Source organism: Limanda limanda, chromosome 8 (assembly GCF_963576545.1).
Source record: "Limanda limanda chromosome 8, fLimLim1.1, whole genome shotgun sequence".
In the NCBI taxonomy this organism is placed as follows: domain Eukaryota; kingdom Metazoa; phylum Chordata; class Actinopteri; order Pleuronectiformes; family Pleuronectidae; genus Limanda; species Limanda limanda.
Genome location: NC_083643.1, coordinates 2,676,263 through 2,696,110, shown reverse-complemented (window position 1 = coordinate 2,696,110; position 19,848 = coordinate 2,676,263). Strand labels below are relative to the sequence as shown.

Genomic DNA, 19,848 nt, shown 5'->3' with positions numbered 1-19,848 from the left:
ACCTACCTTTAACAGCATGTTGCTTCTGTGTCTGTCTGAGTTTTCTCTGGAGACTCTGGCCAAAGGCAGATTGAGATAAGATCAAGTTATAAGAGTCGTTATAATAAATGTATGTAGTTGAATCTAACCTCATTATATTGACTCACAATGTTATCTGTAATTTGTCACAGCCTCAGTAATCTGCTCAGTCTGCTTGAGTCAGAGCACATGAGTCATGTGACTGAGTGAGGAAGACCCCATTCTGTCAAAGTAAAGGTCGTTCTTCATCTCTGCTGCTTCGGTCTCTGAGCTTCACAGGACACGCACCACACTGTGCACACGTGAAGCACTGCATGCTGGGAGGGGGGTCGGGTGGGGGGGCAGGAACATGTAGAAACGTTTGCACGAGGTTGCTGCTGGTTAATAAGAACTTAGTCTCTCACGCCCACTCACCCTGATGCCGAGCTCCACGTTTTCTCCGCCGTAAATTTCCATGCCCTCATCGAGCAGGCCGATCTCCTCAAAGTACTTCCTGTCCACCACGAAGCAGCCAATCAGAGCTGGGCTCCTAAAATAGCAGAGGAAAAAATGTTCTGTACGGAACAAGATGCAAATCGCTCACGAGTTTAAATGCAAAACAATGTTCGACACAAACACGAGCAGAGTTCTAACCCACGATTAGCCCCATGCTGCGGAACCAAGCCCCCGGAGATCTATTTTCAAGTGAGCTGCACATTTGATGCTGTAAACATACGCATTAGACTTTCATGAAAACCCTGCAGTATACATTAGACTAACAAATGATCCCGCTGTCAACACGCTGCCTCACACAACACAACACAACAGGACGTGTGGAGGGAATCCAGGGGAGAGAGAGGAAAGCTTCCTCCCTCAACATCAAACCCAATCAACAGGAGGGAACACAACCAGTGACTTATTACACTTGACAAAAATAAGATTCAAAAGAAAGAATAATAATTGGGGCAATTCATCTTCCTCCGGTTCAGTATTGAGCAGCGTTTGTACAAATCTGCATCATTGATTTTCTCTCTGGGAATCACAACAAGCTCTTGGAAATATTGTCGAGTCTGCAAATTTCTTTTTTTTCCCTCTCTTGTTTACATCCGTCTTTTTATTTACTTTAATTTTATATATAATAAAGCACATTGGAACTGTGTTTTTAATGGTTCTAAATGAAGAAATAATGAGCTTAGTAAGAGATATTATCAAACCTACTTCAATGTGCTTTAAGGCAAATGATTAACAATTAATATTGCACTGATAGTTCCCTGGTGTTTCATGATAACTGAGGATAAGCCCCTCCCTCCTCCCTGTGGTCACCTGATCGGCGCCGTCTGGTTGCGTTGCGTCCACCAGGACTTGGGCGGGTTGAGGTAGCGACACCACAGCTCCCAGTCGAAGCCCTGGGCGGACAGCGGGTACTCCTCGATCTCGAAGGTGTCGTACTTGATGTTGTCGAACGAGGGAGAAACCACGCGGGTTCGATCCTCCTTGATCCGCTGGAGGATGGGCTCGGCCCTGCAGGAGCACAGAGGATCAGAATCACTCCAGAGCAAAAACACAGCAATAGAGAATACACTAAAGGAATAATCATTATAACATTAAACATTTATATATATTACACCACATATTTGTAATTAATATATTAAGCTACAGCAAGACCTGTTCTTCTTTGAGTTTAAATTCTATAATTTAAAAAGTCTCCATGAACAACAGTGTCTCCTTGTAGTTTGCTGTTTAAATACGATGGTGGAAACTTTTCCTCGAGCCCCAAAAACTTAATTTTCATATCACTAAACTTGTGTTGTTCCTTAGCAACACATCTGACGAGTTCGACATCACTCAGATGAGGAAGCTGGAGGAGATTGGTTTTTCCTCATCGTGATTTATTAAGATCTACATTCATTACAATGATTGCAGCAGAAGGGAAAAATCACCCAGTTGGAGATTTAACACATCTGAGCATGGATGGGAAGTGAATGTAACCATGGCAACGGGTTAGCAGGCATAGTTTTTTGTTTTGTGAACGTTCAAAGCAAAATAAAAAAAAACATCCTCCAGCTTTTGGGCAGTTATTTTAAAACCCGTCCATAATAAAGTAATTAGTTTGACTAGAAAATGTGTTTCTGTGCCGGATTACAACTCGAGTCACAGCAGCTCAGGGTGTGAGACGACATTTGCTTCAGTGCATTGGAGCCGTTTCTCATCTGTCCCGAACCCGGAGGACGTTTGAGTCTTTGTGGAAGCAACGCGTTTAATTCAGAGTCAAACCCCGAGTCTGTCTGTTCTGTATCCAGCAGCAGGCGACAGATGCATTCAGTGAAAGAAAAGACAAGCTCGAGCATTTAAACACCAACCTGCAGGTGGAGAACAAACATGAGAGTAAAGACTTCATCCTCCACGTCTCTTAAATCAAATCAAGCTGCACCGAATCACACACACGTGAATATCAATCCTCTAAGCGTGAATTATTCTCTGGGAAATCAACGAAAAGTAAATCAGCTTGAATGCAACAATAACTTCTACAACTTCTGCTTCTCACCAGCACTAAAGGTTAGTATGACGCTCGGCTGAGATCAAATCCCTTTCATCTAAATCCCGAGCAAAAACTGAAACTAAAAGAGGAGGAAGAGAAAGGAGAGAGTAGTTGTCAGTAGAGGCTGGAAGCGGAGGAGTGGATCCTCAGCCCTGTCTGGATTAAGAAGGTCAATCCACCAGGGAGCAGTGAGGCTGGAGCTGAATCAATGACCGAGGCTCTGAGAGGAGCCAGAATCAGAAGAAGCATCCTGAAGAGATCTCCGCCTTGTAAACTATTCCCGAGGTTTTAGATTTCACAGGAAGGGAAGTGAAGGAACTCCAGGGTCCAAACAGGAGAGGACGAGAACCTGGATATCAGACTTCACTCAGTCCGGGAGGTTTCTCTGATGGAGAAAGAATAATCCCATGTGTGGTCGATGAAGTCGATAAGAGAATGTTCAGGAAACAACTTCTTATCTGCTTCAAACTGAGAAAGATGAATAACATCTTTGCTATGGAAGCCTTGAGGGACAAACTGCCCACAACTGTTTCCACACAAACGAGGAACCTTCCCTCACATCCTGTTCATGTTTCATTAGCTCAGCCCTGCAGAGTCGTGTGATAATAAATCCAGAGAGCAGGAGGAACTCGTTTATTCTGCAGACTGCTTGTTCGTTAGCGGGTAAACCTCGACTCCCTTTCCTCACTTCACATCAACATGGAAACGACGTGAAAACACAGGAAGCCTCCAAATCTAGTTAGTGGGAGAGAATCCAGTAGGAAACCAATTAGTGAGACCTCCACATCAAAGGAGCCAGTCAAGGTGAAGTTTTCACAGCTCACAATTCATATCGACCTGGAATAAAGTTTCCCCCCCCGCAGAGGAATACGAAGATTAGACCGAAGGTGAACGTCTTCATTCTCAGTCTATGTTCTAAGCGAGCCGAAGAAACCACGGTGGCCTCAAGAGTCTTGTTTCAAAAACGTATATGTTTCTACAATTAACTATATGTGAAAGAGCAAAAGGTTATTTATTTGATTTAGAAATTAAATTGCTAATTTAGTCAATGAAACTACTTTTTTCTGATATATATCAGAGGGAAAATCACGTGACTCAAGTTATACTGAGTTTAAATTTAGATTTAAAACACATGAAAACTTGACCTTGATAAATTAATATTGTTGTATATATCATATAAACATCGCCGATTAAATGTTTATGCTCGTCTACGTGAGGTGATACGGTAAAGGTGCTCCGAGCATACAAACACCGTAACACTCAAATAGACGAGCCTCAGATTTGTGTTTTGGCTTTTGTAGTTGTGTTGTTGTTGCTTTTGCATTCATCTTTTGTGTTTGTGTCTGGGTTTGCTTCTGTCCTCATTCACACTGCTGTTGTCATGTCAGCAGGAGACAAAGGGCTCAACTCGTCCTCTGATGTTCTTCGTGTACATGCAGATGACGACTGGTCGAGCTCATGTTCAGGAGCTGCAGAGGATTATTGTGATTATACAGTCAGGAAATCACTGGAACAGAAAACTGTCTGTAATTGCCTGTGTTTTAAAATAGCCGGCGTTGCAGATAAGTCAGAGCACGATTATGCAGATAAGCAGTAGCGGCTTTGTTGGTAATTATACAGCAATTTTCTGTACGTCTAACAGAATATATACATTTATATATATATATGTACAATATGTGACAGGGTGGGTGGGATTCAGAGCTGAGGAAGGAGCGAGCAGGATTCAGAGGAAGGTGTTTGAGGAGGAAGACAAAGAGAGAGAAGGGGATTGAGACGTATGTAGGTTATCCACTTCTTCTGATTAGAGCGTGTGGAATCACATAGTTGACAGAGGCAGCTCATCGTGGCACTTATCAGCAGGCAGAGAAAAAGAAACAGGATTGGATTGAAATGTGAGCAGTTGAAGAGAAAGTGGACAAACTATATAACATTCACCTCCAGCTGAGTTCTATTGTCTCTCTGCGAATGATTTCATTAGTCACAGACGAATGCCGCCTCTGTGGAAATCTGTGGGAGGTGTGTGTGTGTGTGTGTGTGTGTGTGTGTGTGTGTGTGTGTGAGTGAGAGAGTGAGTGAGTGAGAGAGAGAGAGGAGTGGGTGGAGGAGTAGGGGGGTGAAAAACCGTTTCGAGTTGAATCTGGAACACAGCAGCAACAAATGTTATTCTGGATTCCAGCCAAGGCATTGTGAGTGTGTGTGTGAGTGTGTGTGTGTGTGTGTGTGTGTGTGTGTGTGTGTGTGTGTGTGTGTGTGGGCTAGAGCCAGGTTTGAATTAGGCAAAATGTTGTTACTGAGGTTCTGATTAAGACTAGGGGTAAAATGTGAATTGTGGTTACGTTGAGGTTAGACTTGTTACGTTTGCTTCTTCTAAATGTTTTTTTAACCACAGTGTCAATTTCACTCTGTAGAATATTGTTTTAAACAAGGTTGTTATAGTTAATGCAGAACGAGAAGATCCACGGCTTCAAATCCCGGAGAATCCTGGTGTTTAGTTGCCAAACTTTTATTTGTGGTAATACAGAAATCACACCAGAAATCCACAAAGAAGACACAGAGCAGACACGCACACTGTGAGAACAACAGATGCACACGACAAGCAGCGGTTGTGTTTGTGTGTAGGTGTGTGTCTGTGTGTTTGTGTGTCCTCATCCAAGCCTGAGTGTGTGATATTCTTCAGCCTGTCAGGATGATTAACAGACACGCACATCCCTGCTGCTGGATCCAGGAGTTCCAGCGGGCGGACCTTCAGGAGGTGAAGTGTCACAGCTCAGACACACTGACATTGAAGTTTTGTATAAAAAGAAAACAGCACTTGATTCCTGTCGGAGAAGTTAATGGGGTTCGGAGGATCACGTGTCGGGAGCCGCAGCTGCCTCAGTGCCGTGATGGATTAACCAGGACCCGCTCTCCTAATGAGGTCAGTAATTAACCACTACACCCATTACTTACTCTATTTAATGGATTCAGTAGGAAATATTTCCGCTGCGTGTCAACACCACGGATCGCGAAGTTGCTATTAACTCCGTTTCTTTAAAGGTCAGAGGTGAGAGTTGTTTCAAGCAAATGGAAAAATGTTCCTCATTAAAATGGAAATGAATGCAAGAAAAAGCAGAAACGTTTTTTTATCAGGATCATAGAAGGAGGAAAAAGTCACGTAAACATAAAGTGCCAGCTTTAAAAACAGGAAGGACGTCCTTCACGTTTGATCACTAAAATCAAATCAGTCAATTTTGAAACCAAGCAAGTCAAAATTTAAAGTAAAATGCGGTTGTGAGCAGCCAGTGGGATCATGAAGAACACACAATTCACTCCGGTACAAGCATCTACAATCTGTCATGTGTGCACCAGCCCTGTTATTTATAAACCCGTCTACAGGTGAATCTATCTCTGGGAACAAAGGTCGTCCTGAGTCGTCTCCTTCAGAATCGAGTTCTGAATCCTCCCTCGTCTGTTGTGCTCCTCCTTCGCTCTTTAGCTTGGAAATTCTCATGACTCTAATTCAAACCGGATCAGTCGGCTCTTTCTTCCAGGAGCTCCTGGAGCGTCTCTGAAGGTCTCATCACAGATTCGCCTGCCACCTCCAATCAAACAGGAATCTGGCTCTTTCATTTAAGACAGTACGTCTGCAGACTTCAGGCAAATATCACAACTGTGGAGCAGAGGGAGTCGCCGACGCCTCAGATATTCACAAAGTTCTGATTATGTTGAAAACGTTATCATCCTCATGGGGGTGTGTCCAAATAGTCCGTCCACATTTAGCTCTGAAACCGTTTAGACAGGCGTGTTTCCAGCTCTTAATGTATATATTGTCTTACTGTATATATTGTTGTTTTGTTCTATGTACAGTGCACCAACCCCTCCATGGTAATTTCCAATATATGCAAATATACAAAAAAATAATTCTGATTCTGATTCTGATACAGAAACAGGATGTTACATGTTGTTGTTGATGATGATATTCTATATGTGTCAGAATCTGACTCCAGGACAACATTGAACTTTCACTTCTTTTCTCTGCCTTCGTAAGTGTGACCATCCTGCTGTTTGAACTTTAAATGGCAGCTATAATGATCCTGCTGAGTCATAAAAAAATAATAATCATGCTATACAGACAAAAAAAAAAGACCATAAAACTATTGTGCAGTCAACCTTCATCTGTCCTTTACTGAGGAGATGTCCTGTGTTGTCAACTCTCCAGTTCAAACCTGGTCAGACCGGTTATAAACGTCCATCCTGAGACTAACAAGCTCACACCAGGTTTTAAAATGCAACTCGAACGTAACAACTTGTGATCGGATCTCACTTCCTCGCTGTATGTGCAAATAATCATGTATGATCACATCATCTGTGTTTTTGAAGACCAATTTTATGTTGTTTAGAAAGACGTGCCACATTCCAATATTTGTGTGTGTGTGTTGCGTTCACACAACAAAAAGATGGCAACAAGCGTCCCAGACCAATGTGGTCTCAGCGATCGGATCTCAGGAAGCATTGGGGTGCGTTAAAAGTGAACTTAGTCCTGAACACTTGGGATCAGATCCCTCAGGACAGACGTTAATATCAGGGTCAAAGTCCACAACACTTTATCACAAAAGACAAATATCCTCATGGTATTTATTCATAAAGCTACTTCACGTCTCTCATCTGCAGATACAAAGATAAAACGATTAAAATCAGAATTCTAGGATGTTCATGCTGTTATAAAAAAGTCCAGATGTCTCCACAAACACTTGGACACAAGGTCGTCTCTGTCTCAGCGTCACAGACAATAACCACAGCTTTAATTAAGATTTTCTGGACCACAACAACCTGAGTCTCTGCTTCCCTTTGAAACACACACAGCCTGAATATAAATCACTTCTGTTCCAGCTGCTCCCACGACCGACTCACTCTATGACCCAAAATATTAATAAACATGTTACCGCTGCCTCTTCCTCTGCAGCTGAAGGTTTGCACCGGTGTGGAAACGGGACACAGCTCCACCGCTCCTCAACAGATCCAACACACAGGGAGGAAATAGAATAATCCCGTCATTCCCCGGCTCATGAATAGATTGCTTCCTGTCATTCAAAGTTCCTTTCTGCTGCTTTCCCCGATAAACTGTTGTTTCGAGGAAATTCAATCTGCCGGCTTTGAAGGCCGGGATTCAGCTTTTCATTCTTCTCTCACTTCTCTTCTCTGGCTTCATCGTCGCGGCACCGGGACAAAGTGTCAGAGTTGGTTACAGCTACAAAGGACAGGGAATAATTAATGTGACATTCTCCTGCAGCCGCCCACAGCTTTCATTGGCCTCCTAATTAAGTCATGGATTCTCTCTATTTGCCCAAATTACTTCTTGGTGTCTGGTTTAATCACATCTGGACTGATTGCAGGTGAGACAATCTAACTTTCTCTGGATTACCACAGAGATCCAGAGTCTAATGAGCTTCGAAGAAACAGAGTCCACGGAAAAGCAATCAACACTTGATCTGTCAGAGGTTCACAGGGCTGCGTGGAGGAGAGCCTGCTGAGAGGTGAAGCCTGAACCTTTTCCCTGAGAAGAGTGAGAGCGAGTGGGCGTGTTGATGACGTGACAGATACTGTAGAATAAAATATCTCAGGATGAAAAAGAGGAGCCATAGAAGACGCCAAAAATAGCCTCTTCTCTCACCGGGCTGCAAACAAAAAGAAAGACAAAGCTTTCGAAGCCGGATGATCTCCTCCTCCTTCTTCATATGTGAACGGCAAAATCTGGAAAACGTCCAGATTGTCTAAAGACGTTTTCCAGAGTTCTGTCTGAAAACAGCTTATAAATGGATTTGGTAAATGGATTTGTATTTATATAGCGCTTTTCTAGTCTGATGAAGACCACTCAAAGCGCTTTACAGTACAGTTTCACATTCACCCATTCATACACACATTCATACAGTGCATCTATTTGCAGCACTTAGTTATTCTATGGGGGGCCATTCAGGGTTCAGCATCTTGCCCAAGGACACTTCGGCATGCAGATGGTTCAGACTGGGGATCGAACCGCCGACCTTCAGGTTGGAGGACGACCACTCTACCCCTCAGCCACAGCCGCCCTTATGAATATCACTTATAATCTAAAGGCTGTATTTTCTGTAGTTCACATTTTTCTTTTGCTGTACAGATCGGTGAAGACTCTGTGGCTTCACCTGTCGAGCTCACTTGTCGTTTCTACTACTTCACAAACTCCTGAGGCTCATTTAAAAACACAAAGTGTGTGTTCTCACCAGCCGATGTTGAACTCCACGTGTGCGTCGAACAGAGCGACCACGGGGGCGGAGGCGGCCCTCCAGCCCCGGACCCTGGAGCGGATCAGCCCCTCCTGCTTGTCATGGTGGACCACCTTGATGAAGTCTGGGCCGTGCTGTGTGTTGGTCTCGTCCACAAACGTCTGCAGGTGCTCCTTCAGCTCCACTGGGGGGGGAGAGCGCACACACACACAGACACACACACACACACACAGAGACACAGAGACACACACAGATACACACACAGAGACACACAAAAGTTAAAGCAAACTCAGTGAAGCTTGTTGAGTATTGGTCTTATCAACAAAGCGCACAGCAACTCCCTCATCGCACCGGACAGTATGTGTGTGTGTGTGTGTGTGTGTGTGTGTGTGTGTGTGTGTTTGTGTGTGTGTGTGTGTGTGTGTGTGTCTCTGACTTAAAACAATTAACCGACACATTTCACTTGAGTGCTGATACTCGTTCAGGTGTTATCTGCAACAACAATACACATTTACATTTCATGGAGCCGTGGAAACACAATGGAATGCACATAAGCTCATATTGAATGCATAAAAAATGCTGAATTTACATAAAACCAAATACCACGACCAGAAGGAGGAGGGGGGGGGGGCTGAGTTAAAGTGCTGAGGTGCAGCACAAAGGAGGCAGAACGAGGACGAGCAGGATTATTCAGCGAAAGGAAAGTAAAGTTCAGCAAAGTTTACCTAAAGTCAATTTTGTTCCCAAATTGTAATAAAATAAAACAATAACCTTGTTGAGGAAGGAAACAACGTGTTCCCAACTCAGTGTTTCAACACGACAGAGACTCCACAAATCTAAATGGTCCCAGTGGAAGAACTTGACTGGTCTGCACTTGAGTCCCAGCTCACACCCCCCGGGAGGAACTGGAGCTCTGCCAGCAGCAGACTGGTTCTCATCAGCAGAGCTCCACCTCCATCCTGAGGCTGATGGGATCGAATCTCTGCAGCCGGGTCCCAAAGCCTTTTGAGAAGCTTTCTCTAAGATGAGGGAACACTGATAATTCAGCCACTGCAGCGATTTTGGAATGAGGTGTTTATTTATCACGTGTAATTAGTGTGGTAGTTTGAATCCTGTTTGACTCCTAGACATCAGTGCTTTATAATGCATCACACCAGTTTGCCCTCTAACTAAAAGCTCTGACGGATTTAACCTCTGAAAGTCTGTGTGACGCAGGTTTTTCTCATAAAGAAGATAAATTAAGTCTTTCTTTCCTCTAGTGTGATAAACAGGGTTTTAGTGAACGTCTTTCACATTTGGATAATAGCAGCAACAGTCTCATGTGTCCTGCCTCAGTTTCACAATGAACCAACATTTCAAACACCTCAGGACGACACACGTATGAAACGTTATTTGGTCCATTGAGTTTTGTGGAAATCCGTCCACCAGGTTTTGTGCGATCCTGCCAAACAACAGACAAACCAACAGAAAACCTGCTTGTGTGAGGTAAAAGTTTCAATATGAGCCTCTTGTTCATTTCTGGTGTGATATGAACCAAATGAAGGTGTTTTCCATGAGAGAAATCACAATACACCGAGTGAAAAGTTTGTTTTGTTGCTCTCTGCAGAAATGTGTCACCCAGAACTGCCACAGTCAACAATCAATCCAATAGTTAATGAGATTTCAAAGAGCTGGAACGAGACGCTCACCATGTGATTCACTGACTCACCAACATCTCCAGCTTAATAAGAACAGTAAGATGATAAGAAAACAGAAAAGAGATCTAAAGGGTTGTTATAAAAATGATATGGCAGAAAATCGTAGTGCTCACATGCACATTGTTCTGATTATGCTCAGATATGTTGTGCGTTTGTGTTTTTTAGTGTCACTCCTGTTTTTCTTCATGGATGATTTCATACATGCATGCACACATTCACGTTTATATTAAACTGAGACTAGAGCCATGTATAAACATAGCTACCCTGTTATTGTGCATTCAATACTAAGCTATTCAAATATTACACGGGTTCATTTATTTATGTTTTTTATTTAAAGACATTTAAATTTTTGGGAAAAAAATTGGTTCAAAAATAAATAAAAAATTATAAACAAATTTTAAAAATGTCTAATCAACCAAAGGTTTCGCGACCCCCCTGCAGTACCTCCGCGAACCCCCTGTTGAAGACCAAACAGGAAGCCCGCCATTTTGGATTTTTTTGGGCCATTTTCTACAATTTTACTCTGTTGAACTTGTCTTTTGGATTTCATCAGATCAACTCCAACTTCTGGGAATATCATGTCAACAAGATGGAGATATAAACTGCCTCAGTATATTTGATTTCATCACACGGTGTGACCGTGGTGTGGCTTCAAAATTTGATTACACGCCATCAAAACACGAACTTCTGTATCTCTGGCATATTTGGTACAATCAAGTCCAAACTAGAGTGTAAGACAAGACTCGCGACCTGATGACATCTACAAAGAAATAATGACTTACAATCACAGCGCCACCTGCTGGCTACAGGAAGTGACATGTTTTATACTTTGATGAACTGCCTTTTAACAGTTAGTTTAAAGGCCTTTAAACTAACTGTTAAAAGGCAGCCGCCTTTAAACTGTTTGACAATACTGCTGAGGAGAGGTACGACCATACTGTTGCTCTTTTCAATAGTGTGTTAAAACGTTGGAAAAAAAAAAGAGGAAGTGAACGAGAGGGGGAGGAGCAGAGATCTGTTTATGTTCAGAGGAAGTGAATCTGTTCTACAGTCTCTGCCAGCAGCTGAAATGGCGCAGCAAGAAAATCAACTGAACAGAGAAAGATTCTGCTGTTGGATCTGTGTGGATCTACTGAAGGATCCGGTGACTACAGTCTGTGGTCACAGCTACTGTAAGAGCTGTATTAACACCCACTGGGACAAAGAGGAGGAGAGAGGAAGCTACAGCTGTCCTCAGTGTGGACAGACCTTCACACCGAGGTCTGTCCTGGAGAAAAACACCATGTTAGCTGATTTAGTGGAGGAGCTGAAGAAGACTGGACTCCAAGCTGCTCCTGCTGATCACTGCTTTGCTGGACCTGAAGATGTGGCCTGTGATGTCTGCACTGGGAGAAAACTGAAAGCTCTCAAGTCCTCTTTGAATTGTTTCGCCTCTGATTGTGAAAAACACCTCCAGCATCATCTTCAGTCAGCTGCATTTAAGAAGCACAAGCTGGTGGAGCCCTCGGTGAAGCTCCAGGAGAACATCTGCTCTCGTCACGACGAGGTGATGAAGATGTTCTGCCGCACTGATCAGCAGTGTATCTGTTATCTCTGCTCTGTGGAGGAACATAAAGACCACGACACAGTGTCAGCTGCAGCAGAAAGGACTGAGAGGCAGAGAGAGCTCGGGCTGAGGAGACAAACCATCCAGCAGAGAGTCCAGGACACAGAGAAAGACGTGAAGCTGCTTCAACCGGAGGAGGAGGCCGTCAATGGCTCTGCTGATAAAGCAGTGGAGGACAGTGAGGAGATCTTCACTGAGATGATCCGTTTGCTGGAGAAAAGAAGCTCTGATGTGGAGCAGCAGATCAGATCCCAGCAGGACACTGAAGTGAGTCGAGTCAGAGAGCTTCAGGAGAGACTGGAGCAGGAGATCACTGAGCTGAAGAGGAAAGACCATGAACTGAAGCAGCTCTCAGACACAGAGGATCACAACCAGTTTTTACACAACTACTCCTCACTGCCACCACTCAGTGAATCTACACACTCATCCAGCTTCAGGATCCGTCCTCTGAGGAACTTTGAGGACGTGACAGCAACTGTGTCACAGGTCAGAGGTCGACTACAGGACATTCTGAGTGAGACAGAGACAGAGATTTTACAGATTGTGTCTCAAGTGGATGTTTTACTGCGACAACCAGAGCCACAGACCAGAGCTGACTTCTTAAAATATTCACAGGAAATAATACTGGATCCAAACACAGCAAGTCTGGTATTATGTGCGGGAAACAGAAAAGTAACATGTAATCCTAAAGAGGTGTTTTTTGGTTTTTGTTTTTTAATTTTTTTTATTGTTTTTTTTATTTATTGTTTTTCTTTTTGGACATTCTTTTTATTGAACATTTTCAGAAATTATAACAGTCCAGCACAGTACATACAGATTATATGAAATATGAAGAAAATCCAAAATACATCTACAGCAATGATCTCAAAAGTCCTAATTAGGTCTTACATTTCAGGCAGTTGCAGTCTGAGCTCCCAGGTACCTCACCACTTTATCAAACTTAGCTGTAAAAAGGTCATTCTGACCGTTGATACGAAATCTTAGTCTTTCCAGAGAAATATAATCTAACATCAGAGACTTCCATAGATATATTGAAGGAGGTTCATCTCCTACCCATTTGGTCATAACAGCCTTCCGGCCCAACATAAGCAGAAAATGTACAGTGTTCTTATGTGGTCTTAGTGATTCAGGAATATAACCCAATAAACATAATATTGGATTAGGCTGTATTTTCTGTTTAATTATCTCACCAACCTCATCGCATACATTTTGCCAAAACCGTTGAATCTTTTCACATTCCCAGAGGCAGTGAAATCTTGTCCCTAAAATAGTTTTACATTTTAGGCAGTTTGGAGAGGCCCCGGCTGTGTATTTACTATACATATAAGGAGATATGTAGACATTTTGTAGGATATTATATTGCATTTCTCTGAATCTGTTACATATGGATATTTTCGATGGTAAAAGTAAGATTTCCTCCCATATTTCACTCTCTATCGTTGTTTTCATCTGGGTCTCCCATAGTTTCCGTAGGGATGATAGTCTGTCTGTTTTTAGATATTGCAATTTGGAGTAAAATTTGGAGACAAAATGACCCTGTTTAAGACTATCTAAGAGAGTCTTTTCTAGTGAGTTAAAGTCACCTGGAAGACTGAGAGTATCCATTTTAGTATACACATAGTGTCTGACCTGGAGGTATTTGTAAAATTCTTTTGTTTGTAATTTATATGTAGCCTGTAATGATTTGAATGTTTTAAATTTTCCCCTATCCCAAAGGTCATAACTATGGTAAATTCCTGCTTCATACCAGTTCTGAAAGTTAGGTCCAGTGCCTCCCCTGGTTAATTCAGGGTTATCAGTCAGTGTTGTTAAACAACTCAATTTATGTTTAGTCTCGAATAATTTCCGTAAAGAATTCCAAGTTTTACACACATTATTAATTAGATAATTGTCTTTCGCCATAATTGGTAATTCACTCCTGCGTTTGTCAAGTAAGTTGACAGGAGAGTACGGTTTGGAGAAAGTTGCTTCAATATCAAACCATGGCGGCTTCGGTTTAGCAGTCGACCATATTGAAATAATTCTGGCTTGCATTGAAGTTGTATAGTATGTAATGTTGGGGAGGCCCCATCCCCCTTGTTCTTTTGGCAATTGTAAAATATCTAATTTAATTTTAGGCTTCCTGCCAGCCCATATAAAGTCAGAGATAGCTTTATTTATATCTTTAATGTTGTTTCTCTTCAAAGATATGAAGAGCATAGATAGAGGGTACATAATTTTGGGCAGAATTGTCATCTTAATAAGATTGATTCTGCCAAGAAAGGATATAGGAAGCTTCTTCCAGCTCAGCATCTTGTCTTTAATGTGTTTTACCATGGGGTTAACATTTTTAGCATAAAGTTGACACATTTTTGGTGTTATTTTAACCCCCAGATATGTGAATCCATCTGGTGCCCAGCGAAAAGGTTTTACAAAGTCAGGTTCATGTTCATATGAAATACCAATAGGCATGATTTCAGATTTTGTAAAATTAATCTTGTATCCAGAAATTCGACCGAACTCTTTCACACATTTGATTAGCGCGGGTATTGAATTTTGTGGGTCTGTCAATGTCAGGAGGATATCATTCGCGTACAGCAGAATTTTGTACTGTGTTGTTCCTATCACCGTTCCTTTGATACTGGAGGTTTGCCGGACAGCAATTGCCAATGGCTCTATAGCTAAAGAAAACAACAGAGGTGATAGTGGTGACCCTTGAGCTGTACCTCTGTTAAGTTGAAACTGGCCAGAAATTAGACCATTTGTTAAAACTGAGGCAGTGGGTATTTTATATAGAAGCCGTACCCATCAAACAAAATCTGATTGAAAGCCAAATTTTTTCAACACCTCAAACATGTATTTTCGTTCAATACGATCAAATGCTTTTTCTGCATCCATCGTTACTATAGCACTTGGAGTTTGATGAAAATTAAGATGGTGAATAATATTAATTAAACGTCTTGTGTTGTTTGATGAAATACGGCCTCTCACAAACCCTGTTTGGTCTGCATTAACTATATCAGTCACCACTCTTTCTAGTCGATTAGCTACTATTTTTGAGAGTATTTTTACATCCACCCCAAGTAGGCTAATTGGGCGATAAGAGGCACATAGTTCTGGATCTTTCCCTTTTTTGGGGATAACTATAATATGAGCTAAGGACATAGATTTTGGGAGTTCATCCTCTTCAAAAGATTTGTTGAACACACGTTGTAGTAGTTTGTTAATTTTGCTTTTCATCTTTTTATAAAACTGAACACAAAATCCATCAGCCCCTGGACTTTTATCCGACTGGAGTGAGGAGATTGCATTATCAATTTCTGTTATTGTAACAGGTCCTTCTAGCAGTTTAGCTCGTTCATCTGTTAGCTGAGGTATCTGTAAACCATCTAAGAAATTGCTATCGGCAAGTGTATCATTGTCCAGTTCTGAGGTGTATAGTGTTTTATAAAACCTCTGAAAACATTCATTAATCTTTGTATTATTTGTCTGGCGAATTTGATCCTCATCAGATATTGCAGAAATAAAAGCTTTTTGGGGAGAGTTTCTTGCAAGACGAGCTAAGAACTTATTTGGCTTATTTCCTAATTCAAACATTCTTTGTCTAGCAAACAGAATATCAGACTCAGCCTTCTTTGTTAGTAAATTAGTCAGCAGTATTCTTGTCTCCTTTAACTCTTTAAGCACCCTATCGGATTTGGATCTATGAAAATCTTCCTCTAATTTTTTGATTTTATTCTCAATTCGTGATTGTTCCTGAGTGCGCTCTTTTTTCTTCTTACAAGAGTATGATATAATCATGCCTCTCATATAAGCTTTATAAGCTTCCCACACCAGTCCCGGATCACAGTCATTGCAGTCGTTTACATCCTAATAGAGGTCTGTCTGTGTTTCCAAGAATTTAATAAAATTATCGTCATGAAACAGTGATGAGTTAATTTTCCAAGAGAACGATCGCTCTGTGGGCCTAAGAGGTTGCATTTCCAAAGTGACAGAAGCATGGTCTGAAAGGGCAATGGATCCAATGTCAGACTGTTCCACCAAATGGGCTAGGTGTCCAGATATAAATATATAGTCAATTCGCGAAAATTACAAATGAGTCGGAGAATAAAAAGTGTAATTCTTGTTATTAGGATTCATGTATCTCCAACCGTCTAGCAAGTTCAATATCTCAAGAAAATTTTGTAATTCTCTGCCAGATTTTGACTGATCTTTATGGGGGGGTCTTTGTCTAAAGAGGGGGAAAGATAACAGTTAAAGTCGCCTCCAATTATCATATGTGTACAGTCCATTTCAACAATTTTACTGAGTAGGAAGGCAAAAAAGTCCTTGTCATAGACATTAGGAGCATAAACATTTCCTAACAGTACTGATTCTCCATATAGTTCTCCTTTTACTAGAACTATCCTTCCATCTGTATCTTTGTAGCTATCTTTAGCTGTAAATGGTAACAATCTGTGAACTAATATAATTGCTCCCCTTTTATTTGTAGAATAAGATGTAAAATACACCTGTCCGACCCATTCCCTGAGATATTTTTTGTGCTCCTCCTCATTCAAATGGGTTTCTTGGAGGAATGCAACCTGGACATTTTCCTTTTTAAGATAGTTCAGAACAGCTTTCCTTTTGACAACATTATTTGAGCCCTTAATATTCCAGGTACAAAACTTAATATTCAAAATAATATAATATTATATCATGCTGCATAGTCTCATTTACATTATAACATAATTTGGATATGCTTTCAATCTGAAATCCTGCCTGGACCATAAACAAAAAACACCTGAACAATCCAAGCAAGAACAAACCGAGGCTTGGGTAATACCTACCTAACATGGCTAAAATGGAGCCTAGAAAACAAAAAACAAAAACCTTGTTGTACTCTAGCTATACTGGTACAGCTGAGGGGGCGAGTGAATCAAAGTGAGAGAGAGAGAAAAAAAAAGAGAGCATGTCGGGTCTCTCCATCTGGATTATGTCCTAACCATAATGCCAGCATGTCAACGACTATGTAAATAATAGCAATACACATCAACTCAAGTAAACAGATATCCTTGTATAAGTGTGTTTAAATTAAAATTAACAGAAGTTATCTTAATCTTGCCTAATACTTACTATCCATTGTGCGAGTCATTTTCTGTTCATTTGTATAAGAAGTCCTTATTTGGCAGATGATGTACTTTCCCTGATTACAGGTGGATTGATAGAGTCACTAGGTCGGGAGTGTCTTCACGTAGTCGTTGATTTCCTTCATTGTGGGAAGGGAGATCAGTTTTCCATTTGGAGGGAGAACCTTAATTATAGCTGGATACGCAAATGCGTATTTGATCCCCGCTTCCCGGAGCCTTCTGCGCGCGTCTGCAGATTGTTGCCTCCGCTTAACGATCTCTGCAGAAAAGTCCTGGTAAAAAGACACTACTTGACCATCCGTTGAAACTCTGCCCTTGTTTCTTGCTGCGTGTAAGATCCTCTGTCTGTACGTGTAGTCGTGAAGCCTCACCAGGACCGCGCGGGGGCCCTGTCTGCCGGTGGATCCCACTGGAGGTCCCACCCGATGAGCTCGTTCAATTTTCATCCGTTCCCCTTGCGAGTCCATGTTCAAGACCTCCGGAATCCATTTCTCGAAAAACACGGGTGGATTCTTACCTTCAGTGTCTTCTTTCAGTCCAATAATTCTGACGTTTTGTCGTCGACTCTGGTTCTCATAATTCTCAAGTCTCTCCATCGCTCTTTCCAGCGCTGATTCCATCGATTCAAGCCGTGGCGTGTTAGCCGCTGCATTATCCTCCAAGTCCGACACTCGTTGTTCCACCGACCCCAGTCTGTCAACTATTTTGTCTAGCTTTTCTGACATCTCTGTGACTGGTTTCAGGATATTAGCGAGTGTAGTGTCCAGCATCTCCTTAATATTACGCGTCACCTGCTGAACCACTGCGCTGTCGTTAGTGACGCTGGAGAACTCTTTTCCCGGCTCGGTGCAGGATTCTGGCTCTTCTTCGGTAGCTAGCTCTAGCTCTGATTCGTCCTCTGGGTTAGCTAGCGCTTCGTTAGCCGCCGACTTGTTCTTTTTCCGAGCTTCTCTCTTTTTGGGCATAGTGAAAAAGTTGTCCAGCGCAAGTCCAACGCCTCTATAGGTTTAGTGATAATTTCAGCGCAACGGGTAGACTGAGAAATTTTGTTTAAATTAAATCAAGTGAGGAGCCCGACAGCGGCACGTCTATCCTCCTCGGTGCATCACGTGACCCCCTAAAGAGGTGTTTTATTCTGATCACCCAGACAGATTCACTGATTGGCCTCAGGTCCTGAGTAGAGAGAGTCTTACTGGACGTTGTTACTGGGAGGTGGAGGTGGGGGGGGGGGGAACAGTTTGTGTAGCAGTCACATACAACAATATCAGCAGAGCAGGAGACTCACCTGAATGTGGATTTGGATTCAATGATAAATCTTGGTCATTATATTGTTATGGGAACAGTTATAAATTTTGTTACATCAGCAGAATGACTCTAGTGTCAGGTCCTGTGTCCTCCAGAGTAGGAGTGTACCTGGATCACAGTGCAGGTGTTCTGTCCTTCTACAGAGTCTCTGACACCATGACTCTCCTTCACAGAGTCCAGACCACATTCACTCAGCCGCTCTATGCTGGAGTTAGGGTTGGTTGGTCTGGATCCAGAACTGAGTTCTGTAAACTCAAATAGACTTGAGTCATTAAAAGCAGTGATTAAGATTCTGTGTGTAAATCTTTAACTTCTTTTGTCTCCATGTTTGTTGATCAAAGTTCGTCGTGGTGACGTTTCTGCTCCGCACAGAGATCAGCTGTCAATCAACACTGACCTTCCTTTATCACACGTATTTAGTTCTAACTTTGTAAAGACAGAAATCTATAATTACACAGATATGAATGTGTTTGAAAGCACCGAGCGTTGGGAGGCCCTATTGTATTTCGAAGGATTTGCATTTCTATTTTGGGGCTTTTTCAGGGCGAAATCGCTGTAAGTTCGGTGTTCGAGGTTCAACCTCCCTCAACCCCCCCCCCCCCGCATTCAGATGGTTTTAAGGAATGGGCGTGGCAAGATAACTGACTGGCACCCCCTAAAGGGCAGCCCCGGCACTACGATTACAAAAATTGAGAGGGACATGGGTCTTTTCATAAAAACTAAAATCTTGGATAGATATGCTAGACCAGAGGTCTTCAACGTTTTTCAGGCCAAGGACCCCCAAACTATTGGAGAGATGGAGCAGGGACCCCCTACTATATATATATTGTATAAAATTGTGTTTTATATTAAACTGGGCATAGTGCCATGTATAAACATAGCTACCCTGTTATTGTGCATTCAATACTTAGCTATTCAAATATTACACGGGTTCATATATTCATGTTTTTAATTTAAACAAGTGCAAGGTACAGGTTGGCCATGCCACTGCCATTTATAAACATACATCTTGCATACATCACTGAGCTCTTAAAGTAATTCACAGATTCATGTTTTTATTTTAAACATACATGTAGAAGAGACAGTGAATCCAGTGAGGTTGTCAGGCAGAGGTTCAAATCAGCCTCACTATATGTTGGATGCATGTTAATGTGTATTTAAAGACATTTACATTTTTGGGAAATAAATTAGTTCGGAAATGACTACAAAATTATTAAAACATTTAAAAAATTGTCAACCAAAGATTGCGCGACCCTCCTGCAGTACCTCCGCGGACCCCCTAGGGGTCGCGGACCCCCTGTTGAAGACCTCTGTACACAAAAGGAAAACACGCCTACACACACACACACACACACAG

General features: G+C 42.0%; 1 protein-coding gene across 1 annotated transcript in view; it reads right to left on the bottom strand.

Annotated features, from left to right (window-relative positions):
* The window catches only part of LOC133008880 (polypeptide N-acetylgalactosaminyltransferase 18-like), a 103,308-nt gene that overhangs the window by 26,063 nt on the left and 57,397 nt on the right, over nucleotides 1-19,848 (bottom strand). Inside the window, exons 4-6 of the mRNA XM_061076248.1 lie at nucleotides 8,773-8,959; nucleotides 1,321-1,518; nucleotides 433-547 (exon numbers count right to left, since the gene is read on the bottom strand). Coding sequence (XP_060932231.1) covers nucleotides 433-547; nucleotides 1,321-1,518; nucleotides 8,773-8,959 — 500 coding nt within the window. The remainder of the gene's footprint in view (nucleotides 1-432; nucleotides 548-1,320; nucleotides 1,519-8,772; nucleotides 8,960-19,848) is intronic.